The sequence below is a fragment of the Cyprinodon variegatus genome, unplaced genomic scaffold (genome assembly GCF_000732505.1).
Source record: "Cyprinodon variegatus isolate N-32 unplaced genomic scaffold, C_variegatus-1.0 Scaffold330, whole genome shotgun sequence".
NCBI lineage: Eukaryota > Metazoa > Chordata > Actinopteri > Cyprinodontiformes > Cyprinodontidae > Cyprinodon > Cyprinodon variegatus.
Window position 1 is genome coordinate 242,081 of NW_015150783.1, and position 12,004 is coordinate 254,084.

Below are 12,004 nucleotides of genomic sequence, written 5' to 3' on the forward strand. Positions count from 1 at the left end.
CTGTCCAAACATCTTGTTGAGGATAAAGTAATTGACTTGAAATTTCCCACAATGCACCTTGATAAGTATTTGTCATATATGGTCAATAGACAAGCAGGTATATTGCGGAATAATTTGCAAGGAGAGCTCTCCTCTTGTGAATATGTATTTGTGATATCTGAAATACCTTTCCTCCCAGTAAAAATTATATAAATTATACCCAGTAAGGATATGGAGATCTTAAATTCATTTTCGACATCTAAAATGTTTATTTTAGATATGAATAATGTTTATTTTGTTTGAGAAATTCTTTTTTACCGTTTGACCATGACTTAAGCTTGAATCACGCTTTCATTTTTTGTGTTAACACACAGCCAATTCGCCATAGGTTCACAGAACAACACATAACAGAGTCCAAAAGTTTTTGGACATATGACACAAAGTTAACAGTAGGTAAAAAAATAAATAAAAACCAGTAACTGTTTGAATAACTGCGCATACGTTATGTTATCATATGTGCTCTTCCGCCATTGCATGAAAGAATATACCAAATACACTTTAATGTATATTTCCTTTTTCTAAAGTGTCCGTCTTCTTTTCATACATTTCTATACATCTCTTGCTTCTTGCGACTCCACTATTTTCCAAAGTGAGTGCAATGAAGCAAATGGCTGAAACCAAATATCACTGAATATATAAAAAATATAAGCTTACATGTTCAGCAAGAGAAAACAAGCAAATCAAAAAATTTGCTCCATGGGACAACCAATAGGTAAGATGTTCCCTCAGAACTTAAAGCTGGGAGATTGCACACTATACTTTTGAAAAAAAAAAAACATTTGAAATTCTAAAACATGAGCAGAATGTTTAAAAAACCTAATCTCCACAACATCTGGACGAACACTAAATCAAGAGCTCAAGCCATCAATAAGGGTTAAGTGTCCCTCGATAGCAACAGTATGTTGCACCATGTTACTTTTACTATTAATGTCATATTCTGGAACAGATTAAACTAATCCACAGCTCCGCCTCTGTTATTTTAAAATAAAAGCTGTGAATTATCCCACTGTCTGTCTCGGCTGAATTCTGGGTCCTACCTTCTGAGCGTTATGAGATGATTAACCTGAGTGTGTCCAAACTCAGTGACCGTGACATTGAACAACCACACCTGGATGAATAGGTCCATCTAGTAATGACAGACAGGTAGAAAAGGAGCTGGATGAAGTTCATTAAGATGACATTTGTTAATAAGACTCAAGTCCTAGACCAAAAGTCTGACTTGAGCCTCATGTTTGTTGTGACATTTGAGGATTTAGTACGAATCGAAAATGTGCATACCCATCTGCAGTATCTGAATTTACTTAAGAAAAAGGAAGAAGAAGTAGAAGTGCTAAAAAAATCTATTAGGGGGCGAATTGAAAATAGTTTTAAAGAACCCATCTGAAATAAGTACCAGATGAGTATTTAATGTAGTATAATATAGGCAGTTACATTTGAAGGTGAAACCTGTCTTCATTCGACCATTTGTCAGTCAGATGCCAATTGAAGCAGCATAAGTAGAAGACTTCTTATTTTTTATTCAAACTTTCTACAATGCTATGCTGGGACTTCCCTAGTGACAGATGTTTCAGAATCATAACTCCACTTTTAAAGATGATTTAGCATAAATCATTTCCTCATAGAAAATCTGCCACTAAATAATCTGCTCTATATTGATATGACTGATAAAATGGAGTAGGCAATGGTAACAGGGTAAAGTGGAAAAGAACACAAGAGGAACTGAAGAGCTCCTCCTTCCAGTTGTAAATGAAGAGCATAGATGTATAGCTAACCTGTCACAATAAATTCATTATTAACACTTGCACTCATATTCAGTAACTAAGTAATAGGTATTCTAATGAGACTCATTTGTTAGATTAAAAATAGCCTACCTTGTTTTGGTATTGTTTGGATGTAATAATCTAATTACGTTTACATTTTCTTTAGGTGGAAAATCATGATGAATTACTGCAAAAAAGAGCTTAAAAATCTATGCAAATTATCTGTATTATCTCTTTATTCTTCTGAACTGAGTTCTGTATCTTTTTCATAACATTTAAACTGATCAAATAAGAGTTTGTTTGAGCGTAAATGATTTTTTTAAGTATCTAAAATATTCTTCCAAATAAACATTTTAAATTATTCACACATAAATTCTTCATGATTGTAGAAAACATGTTTATTTTCAAATCTGAAACACAGATAAATTAAGGAATACAACAGATTTTAGAGAAGAAAAAAGGGAAACCTTAATCAAACTAATGAAATTTAAAGCCCATATAAACATTGCTTATATAACTTGTTAGCACTATTAACAGCTGTTTAGAAAAAATTGCAAAGAGTGACAAACTCAACTAACACCATTTAACTTCTTAAATGTGGTTCAGAGTATCTAAGAGACAACAATATATTTGCATATCTGAGGTTTGGTTTTTGTGAGTCAGTAAATTAACCTAGATATTTCTGGTTTTGATGGTGGGGTGTTGTAGCATGACCCATTTCTTATATATATGTATATACATCTATATCTATATATATATCTGAATCTATCTATCTATCTATCTATCTATCTATCTATCTATCTATCTATCTATCTATCTATCTATCTATCTATCTATCTATCTATCTATGGTTAAAGTGCATTATTTGTATTTCTATGTAAAAATATCATAGATTTGTACATGTCTTATACAGCAAACCTTGGCTGTATTTAACAACTAAAACAATTACTTTTACATAATTATTTTTGCTGTGACTATAAACAGATGTTTAAAGATGTGATTCAGGAAAAAAAAATCACATTGTAAAATCACATTTTTGAAGAGCATTTTTTTTCATTTAAACCCACTAAATGATCACTTCAACAGTAAGCTAATGCCTCTAAATGTGTGTAGAAGCTCTGCCGTCCATGGAGCTGGACCTGGACAGGTACCGGCTGGTGGTGCGGCCTTCATCGACCATTGCATTCTCCATCTTGGACAGTACAGAGCTCTTGAACTTCTGCTTGAAGTCGTTTCCCATGAAGACGTAGAGCAATGGGTTAAGGAAGCTGTTAGCTGATGCTAAAATTGAGCCCATTTGGAGTCCAGAGGTTAAAATATAGAAGTCATGCTTATGAGGGTTCAGCTCAAGTAAGACAAAAATGTGATACGGCAGCCAGCAGACGAAAAATGCAGCAATGAGCATGGTCATTACTTTGAAAGGTTTGGAGGATTTTGTCATCCTGTTGTTTTTGAGTTTGAGGATAATGATGGAATAACAGATGATAATTATGATAAAAGGAACCACAAAACCTGCAATGAGACGGGTAAAGGCAACAGCCTGGTGATTTTGTTTTGAGGTGTAATTGTTGCGGCAAGTGTGCCTGCCATCACTCCCAACATGTACATCCCGAAAAATCATGGAGGGGACGCTAAATCCGATGGCAAGAAGCCAAGAAAACACAACCACAGCTGATGCCTTTTGAACAGATCTGTGGTTTTGGGCCCAAACTGGAAACATTACAGACACACAGCGGTCCACGCTTATGACGACGAGGAGGAAGATGCTGCTGAACATGTTAATGAATAATGCAGAAGATGTAAACTTGCACATGAAGAGACCGAAGACCCACTCTTTCATCACTAAGTTGGCAATGTTAAATGGCAGGAAGACACAGAAGAGGAAGTCAGAGATTGCAAGGCTCAGGTACCAAGTGGTGTTAACTGTCTTCCTCATCTTAAAGCCAGAGATCCAAATGACCAGCATGTTCCCAAAAAAGCCCAGCAGGAAAATGACCATATAGATTACAGCCAGAGACACACACATGCCTTCTTCGCTGCAAAGTGGTTTGTGTTGGAATGAGTTTTCCACACGTATGGTGTTATTGTCCTCAGTGTAGTTGTTTGAGTAATCTCCATAATCATAGTCGTCAAAAAAGTCTGCATCCTCCATTTTACCTAGTAGAACAAATATAAAATTTCTGTGAGAATATTTGTACAAACATAACATCATAGCATCATCCAGAAAGTTACATTTATTTTGGTTGATTTAAAATGAAGACTTAGTAACATCAAAGTGATTAGTTAAACCATACCTTTATTCTCTGATCCTCTGCTGCTGTCTTTTTGTGGTTGGTTTGGTCTAAGCTTAGCACCGACTGAGCTGCTCTGTTTCCTTTAGATGTTTTAGAAACAGCATACATGATCAGCTGACATGGGAGGTTTCTCAAAACTTCCATCCTCTTAATGATTTCAGTACTGCATTTTGAGCTCTTGAACTCCTAGAGATCTGGGAATTTTTGTGATTGTTTTCAACTTCTCACATTGTTAATTCTGTGTACAGAAAAGTTTATCTGATACGGGAAACTAATCTGTTTTTAAAAGTTATAGTAACATTTATTGGAGGTGATTACAAAGATTGTTCATTCATCTCAGTTTATTTATTCAGTGCCAATTCACAGCATGTCTTCGCTAACATAATCCCAGAATTTCTGCTTTAGCAGCTTTAAGTAATGCTGTTTTATGGCTTTAGCTAAAACTAATGCACTAGTGTTTTCTCTGCACCTCCAAAATAGAGAAGTAATGAAGCTTTAAGGCATGCATAATTAAGTAGGACTATCTTGTGAAATGCTTTTGATGTTCCGAGAAATCAAAGTTTTGTATGTTCCTGGTAGCTGCCACACATAGTGAGCAACATGTGCAACTGCACCCTGATTACCAAAATATGACCCTAACTTTTCTTGCAGATGTTAGATTTAATTCTCAGAAAAATTCAACTGCTGGAGTTAAAAGGACAGCTATTAATGCTGTGTGAATGGGGTTACTGTGGTCATTTCACATAGCAGAGGAAATGAAACTTTTCTTTACTGTGAGGATAAAGCAGAAGTAACGGCTTCTGCTCAGACAAATAAATGTTGAGGTATAGAACAACAAAGGATGGAGAGGGCTTTTCAAACTGAAACCCTGCTTCTGATTTATGAGTTTTAGGGTAAAACAGACAGATTTATGACTTATACTATGAATCTAGAAAAATATTAATACATCAGTTCTATGTTGTGCTTTTTATAGCTTTAGCTGCAGCATCCTGAAAAACACATAAAAGAAGTGTCCTGACGTCTAAATATTTTTTATGTTTTGGTGTTCTGTACATAATGTTTAATCATTTTATTAATCCATTAAGGGTTTTAGTTTTAGTTGCTTTTCTTTTTTTATTTCCCAGTTTTTGTTTGGTATTTGTTTCTTTTTTATCTGGCCATTTTAACATCAACTAGTCTTAAAAAGTAGCCTTTTAGTTCATAATTTTATTTGCCAATAGCATGTATGTTTACTCCCATGTATTTTACAGTCTTAGCTACTTTGGAGACTTCCTCTTTATGACATGATAGGCTTTTCTTGGGTCTTGGGGGCCATATGTATGGCTGTGATGGGCCTGATCGGCCAGCGGGCCTTAAGTTGGGCACATGTTCTGTGTGTTAGTGTTAGTTGTCCAAAGATTTTCCCTCATCACATTTCTTCTATCTCTGCCCTCTGATCCCAGTAAGATGTTTTTAACTTGTTCTTCATACAAGCAGTCACTCTCAGCATCTGTTCCATTCCAGATTGTTATTTCCTTTTAGCTTTAGGCTGCTGGCACTGCTGCTATTTTTCAGGATTTCATTGTTTTGTAAGTTTCTTTTTTTTGATTATTGTTTTTTTTTTCAATTTTCAGTGATATTATTGTTAAACATAAAATGAAAGGCTATATTTCTGTGACAGTGTATTGAGTCATTATCTTATTATCTTTAGAAGGCAACAGAAAAGCCAAAAAAAAACTCAAAATGGGGGAGAAAAAAACATAACTGAATCGTTTTATGTATGGAAAACAATACCATTAAAAAAAATAGTAATCTTAAAAAAAAAAAAACAAGAATAGGATGGAGAGGATTTTCTCAAATCTAAAAAAGGGATGACATATGTATAAATACATTCAAATACTTGATTATTTTTACATCCAATAGTAAAACATATTAACAGCATAATTGTCTTGATTCATTGAAACCTTCAACTTGCGACTCTAGTCAGTTTGTTTAGTTATTGTCTGATTTGACAATAAATATTCCTCCAGAATGCAATCAGGTTTATTCTGTGGATAGCTGCAAATTTTGGTTAAGCTTCAACTTGTCCATTATGTCTTGGTTGGCCAACAAACATCCGCAGTGGTTTTGCAATGGACAACTCTAGCTTGTGAAATCGCTTACCCAAAGCCCTAACCTCAGCCCTATTGGAAATTCATTGACTATGCTTTAAAGTAAAATCTGCTTCAGGAGGGCAACCAATATAAATTATCCTTTTTTTGGTCAATAATGCTCTAATATCAAGCCAGAATTATGTCTTTATTGAAAGTGCCAATCTGATGTGCAACTATAAATAAAAATTTTATCAAATATGATTATGATTGTGAGGTTTAGTTTCAGTTTTATGTATAAACAAAAATATCAAACCTGTGCATCCACATATTGCTGTGGAAATGTATCACTTATCACTTTGCTGTTAATCCTGGGAGAAATAAAACAATTAGGAAACATATAAGTTAAATTAAATATATATATATATATATATATATATATATATATATATATATATATATATATATAGGTGGGCCCAGTAGTTGAGAAAAAAAAAAAAGAGACAAGACATGGTACCAGGGGTACTGCAGAACTTTAAACTGGCTCCATCCAGGAGCCAAGATCACGGGACTGGCTCCCCCCGCATGCTGAGCCAAAATTGAGAGGGATTCACAGCTGGGACATGATCAGGAGACAGGAGACAAATCCTAAACCCTCTTATTCCACTGACCTCCAAGGATAGGAACATTACCCATGGAAACATGCCAAACTAACGACACAGAAAAAAAACATGAACAAACACGAATAACTAATGATGTGGTCCCAAAAGCTGGGCTGAACTGTGTACAAAGCGGGAGCAGGTGGATAAGATCAATGATGATTGAAGAGTGGAGAGCGTACGGCAGGTGAATGAAGTGAGTAATCAGATCAGCTACCGGGGCTGCGATCATGACACTATTGCTTTTTTAAAACAGGGAAAACAAGTTTACAGAACCTGAGGTTCTAAAACAGAAACCTGGGGATTAATCTGAGCTTGGCTTATTACTCTTAGGTATGTTTTATGATTATTCAGGCAGAAAAAGAATGTTGTTTTTTTAAGAACATAGAAACTGGACACATAAGATGGGCAATACATAAAATACAATTAAAAAACAATTAACCTGAATAACTCACTGAGAATTATGTTCTTTATTTTTGCAAAACAACCAAAATAGTTTCACATTCCTTTTCTGTAGTTCTCTGGTAAATTAGGAACTAATAGTTTGTATAAACCAGAAAATCCAATTTACTTGGTTGCAAGATCACTCAAAAAACCTGCCTTGGAGATTACATTTCTAACTGAAGGCTAAGGTTATAAATAATCAAACATATGCATGCTTGAGAAGGTGTAGACTTAATTTGTGAAATGCTCTGAAAGCTCTGTAATGAATCGTGTACTCTTGTTTTACAGTTTAGAAGATGCTGAAATGGGTCATTTAGATTAATCTAAACTTTAATGGTATCATCAAAAGGAAGGACCTATACTAGTCACCCCTTTACGCAATGATTTATTTATCTACCTGACAGTTTCAGATGGTTAGAATGGTAGTGTCAGTAAAAAAGAAAAGAGTCTTAACTCTTACACTTAAACTTTTACCTTAAGGCTTTACTTTCATTTCTGTAAAAAACGTTGTGTGTTTTATTTTTCGGTAATCACCACTTTATGTCAGCACTTTTTATGGAAATCCTAAAAGTTTGTTCACAAATAAAACCTGACAAGTGCTATTGAGACTGCATTGAATTCAAAGGGTGGTGTTAAGATTACTCATTTCTGAGGCAAGACACACTGATAAGAAACAGTTTGATCTAGGAACATAAAAAGGGAACAGATGTTAAAAAATATTTACTCGGCCTCCATTCTGTGTCTACATATCTATGTTCCTACAACCCACTTCATCAAATTCATCCGTATTGTGAGAAATCAGATTTTGGAATGACACACATAAAAATACAAAATTAAAAATATTGGCACAAATTTATTACACAAGTTTTCCCTTTGTACATATTTAATTATTAACTCTGGCTGAATGCTGTATTATTTCAGCTTATGTTTTGAAGACAGCCTTTTGCTGAATATAAGCTGCCCAACTCATAGGCGTTTTAACTGGATATGTTTGGTTAATGTGGCAACTAATTTTAGCTTAGCATTTCCTGCAAAGAGCAACAGCACACAACTCAAAATGCAACCCAACTACACTTATAGCAAAGTTGTTTTACATTATTTTTAAATTTTCTAGTTTTCTATTTTCTTTATTTACAAGCCTAATTAGTTGTGGGGGCAACAACATGTATAATAGTTAATATGCTGGTGAAGATTCTTAGTCATCCATGTCATAATCATTCCAAAAAAGTAAAAAAAAAACTGTATTTCCAAGTTTGAAGACGTTTCACTTCCCATCCAGGAAGCTTTTTCCATTTAAAATGTCAGAAATAGCGTTGAGTTTGAAGCATTATAGAGTTGGCCGAAAACAAAGCCTTGTTTTGGCTTAGAAAACATGCAAAGAAAACATGCATGTTTTCTAAGCCGTCTTCAAACATGGAATCAAAGTCCACGGATTGTTTTTTTTTTTTTTTTACTTTTCTAAAATTACTATGACCTGGATGACTGAGAATCTTCACCAGCATATTGCACTCCATTTTGGGAAAGACACACTCGGAATAATGCATGAGTATGAGAAACCATCTTCTTCCGGTTAAATTTGTGTGTTTTCTAAGCCAATACAAGGCTTTGTTTTTGGTCCACTCTTTAAAGTCTCAAACTCAACGCTATTTCTGACATTTTGAATTGAAAAAGCTATAGTTGAATTGAAATAGTTAAGTTTCCCAAACAGCAAATGTCAGCAGATGAACTTTACCTCCCAAAATTTTGGGGAAATGAAAGCTTCTCAAAACCTCCCCTTACATCATATGGTTTTAAATTGGGTGTTTCTGTGGTATTGCATTATGCAGTATTTCAATTTTAGCAAAGACCAGAAATATCCATTAAGGTCCTAATAATAAAATAATCAGGTGCACAAAGAACAAAGTAAATGGTAATCGGAAGTAAGCAAATAAGGAATAAGTAAGAAAATATAAGATTAAGAAACTGCACAGTAGGGTAAAATTTCCAATATGAGAAAAAAGGCAGGACTGTTATTAGTCAAAGCATTCTCAGAAAATGAAAGAAGAGTGTGTTGTGCAAGTTTAATATATTTATTGCCAGGGGTGGTAAATATGTCATGTCTTGTCTATGAACACACTCCCTACTGCCTGTGTGTTAGAACAACAAATAAAAGTAAGAAACAAGCTCAAATCATAGTCAAAGAGATAATTCTGCATATATATGGAATAAATTCAGCACAACTGCCTTTCTAAGTATAAGTTTTTAAAGACAAAAATAAGTCAGCACCAAGTCAAACATGTTTCATTTAAAAAATCTTGCCTAAAATTTGTGAAACCCAACTAAACTAAGCTACTATGTACAAAGAAGAAAGAAAAACATAGTTGAAAACCATTATCAATGAGATGATCCAGTGAGTCCACTCATTCTCACAGCCTGCACTCTGGGTCCCTGAGCAAGACCCTTAACCCCACACTGCTTCCCAGGCGCTACACAATGGCAGCCCACTGCTCCCCAGGGGGATGGGTTAAATGCAGAGAGTGAATTTCCCCATTGTGGGACAATAAAGGGATTTATATGCATTACATTTAGCATGGATTTTGTGTTTGAGAACTAAAGTTCATCTGAAAGAATTTGTGATGTGATCAAATTAGCTTTTAACTAATTTAGAGCAATTGGAATGTTTTCAAACCAATTCACAATGCAAATCCAAGAGGTGAATAAAACGATATTTGGCTAAATAATATTTTATTAAATGGTTTGCTTAATCAGGAACCACTAACCTAAAGTGACCAGATTTCTTAAGTAAAATCTTGGGACACTACAGGTCATAGATAAAAAAAGTACATTTTATCAAGATGAAATTAGGAAACAGAGGACAGTAACGGTTTGTATTAATGTTTAAACAACAAAAATCAAGTGTAAAAGCCAGTAATGTGTCTCTTAACAATGGTAGTTTTTTCTTAAGATTCATAAAATGAATAAATTTATAGTGGTTTTTTTTATTTTTTTTATTTTTTATAGAAAACTAGAATTGTGTCTCTGGGTTGGGAGTGAGAGTGAAGTGGTCAAGAGTGGTTAGCAGGGCTTTCAGTTTTTTGGGGCCTAAAGAGCTCTGCCTTGCTGCCCCTGCTTCACTCTTCTATATAGATTTTTCTTCTCTGCAACTGTTCTTCCCATCAGTGTTCCAGGTTTCCTCCACTTTTATTCAGTCTTCTTTCTATCTGTCTTCCTATCTTCTATCTCTCTCCTCTTCTATCAATCTTACACTATTCTAAAACAGATACATTAATTGAACTCACTTCCAAAAACACTAGAATGTACAACAGGAAAACATATTATTATTATTCTCTCATCTGATTAAATACTAAAAATGCTAATTAATATTTATTTTGTCTAATATTTAGAGCTAGAAGCAAAAACAGCATAATATGAAGATTAGATAGTTGTCTCTTACTCCATCATTTTTAAATCATGCAGATCGTGTCTTAGTTTCCTGTTACTGACTCCTATTTTTCATGAGAAATGTTCTTATATCCAAACTAAGTAGTAGAAAAGCACACCTAAGCCTGGAAGTCTATGATCATAAATCACAACCATAAATCAGAAAAAACAACTTATAATAACTAACTTTCTTAAACATAAACCAACATCTTTAAATGAACCCTTGTTGAACGCTGAGAACCACTGAACCAGATTAGTGAATTAAAAGGAATTTTCAATCCGAGTATATTTCACTCATACCAGCAGTAAACTGTGGTCTTGTCTTACTTCTTTTTATTGATTATTTTTTAAACTGGACATGGAGTAAACATTTATTACAGGATCAGCTCAAACAAAATAAAATGAATCGATTATCACAAGCCTGTCAACTCTCACCCATTGGGCGTGAGACATGCATATCAAAATCCAGTCCTCATTTTCAACTCAACCTTAGCGCTAACACACATGCCAGGTTTATATCCAGTCTGTATTTTCGCACCAGCCCATCTAATCACTGTGCTGAAAGCAGCGGAGCTGGACCTGCGTCAGATCTTGAAAAAAGATTGGGATTTCTGAGCAGTTATTAGGTATGTCATTTGAATTTTATCTTATCTCATTTGGACTAAGATAATTCACTTTGTAAATTAATGAAGTTTTTAAGTAATCTAGTACTTGAGTAAATATGAATCAAATATACAGCAGCTATCTTAAATTATCAATGTGGTGACTGAGTGTAGGATCAAATCAAATTGACTAATTAAACCAACACAAATGTCCAAATTCTTAAAGCCTTCAGCTATGCCTCACAAACTCACAGGAGGTTCACACAAAAAAAGAACCATTGCATTTTATTTTTCAAAAGACCAGCCACCCAAGAAAAGACCTACCAGATAAATACACAGAGAGGCTGTGCTGAACAACTCAGTTATCCAGGATTCACAGAGGTGGAACCACAGGGATGTTCTTATTTTATTAATAATTATCAATCATTCATTATCCTTATTTTGATCCATTGAATATGTTTAAAAACGTAATTGCCATCACACCTTTCAAAATGAAACATCCACAGAAATGCTGTCTTGTGTCATGTTTTTGTCAATTTTTATAAAACCTACAGCCTCTTATAAGCTGTAAATTGTTTAGCTGTTTGGTCAGTTAAAAAAAAAAAAAACTAATAAGACAATACTTCTAATCCTTAGCCTATTGCATAATATTCATACACAGTTTAGTTTGCACTGGATTCAATTGCACTGGTTCCTGTAATCATGCCAGTGAACCAG

At 34.3% G+C, this 12,004-nt stretch overlaps 1 protein-coding gene across 1 annotated transcript; it reads right to left on the reverse strand.

Moving 5' to 3' along the window:
• Positions 1-2,201: 2,201 nt before the first annotated feature.
• On the reverse strand, positions 2,202-4,159 carry LOC107091236 (chemokine-like receptor 1). Its single transcript, XM_015385042.1, has 2 exons — positions 4,094-4,159; positions 2,202-3,956 (listed from the first exon to the last, which is right to left on the reverse strand). The coding sequence occupies exon 2, from the start codon at positions 3,949-3,951 to the stop codon at positions 2,899-2,901; it is 1,053 nt and encodes a 350-aa protein (XP_015240528.1). The 5' UTR covers positions 3,952-3,956; positions 4,094-4,159; the 3' UTR covers positions 2,202-2,898.
• Between the last annotated feature and the right edge of the window lie 7,845 nt (positions 4,160-12,004).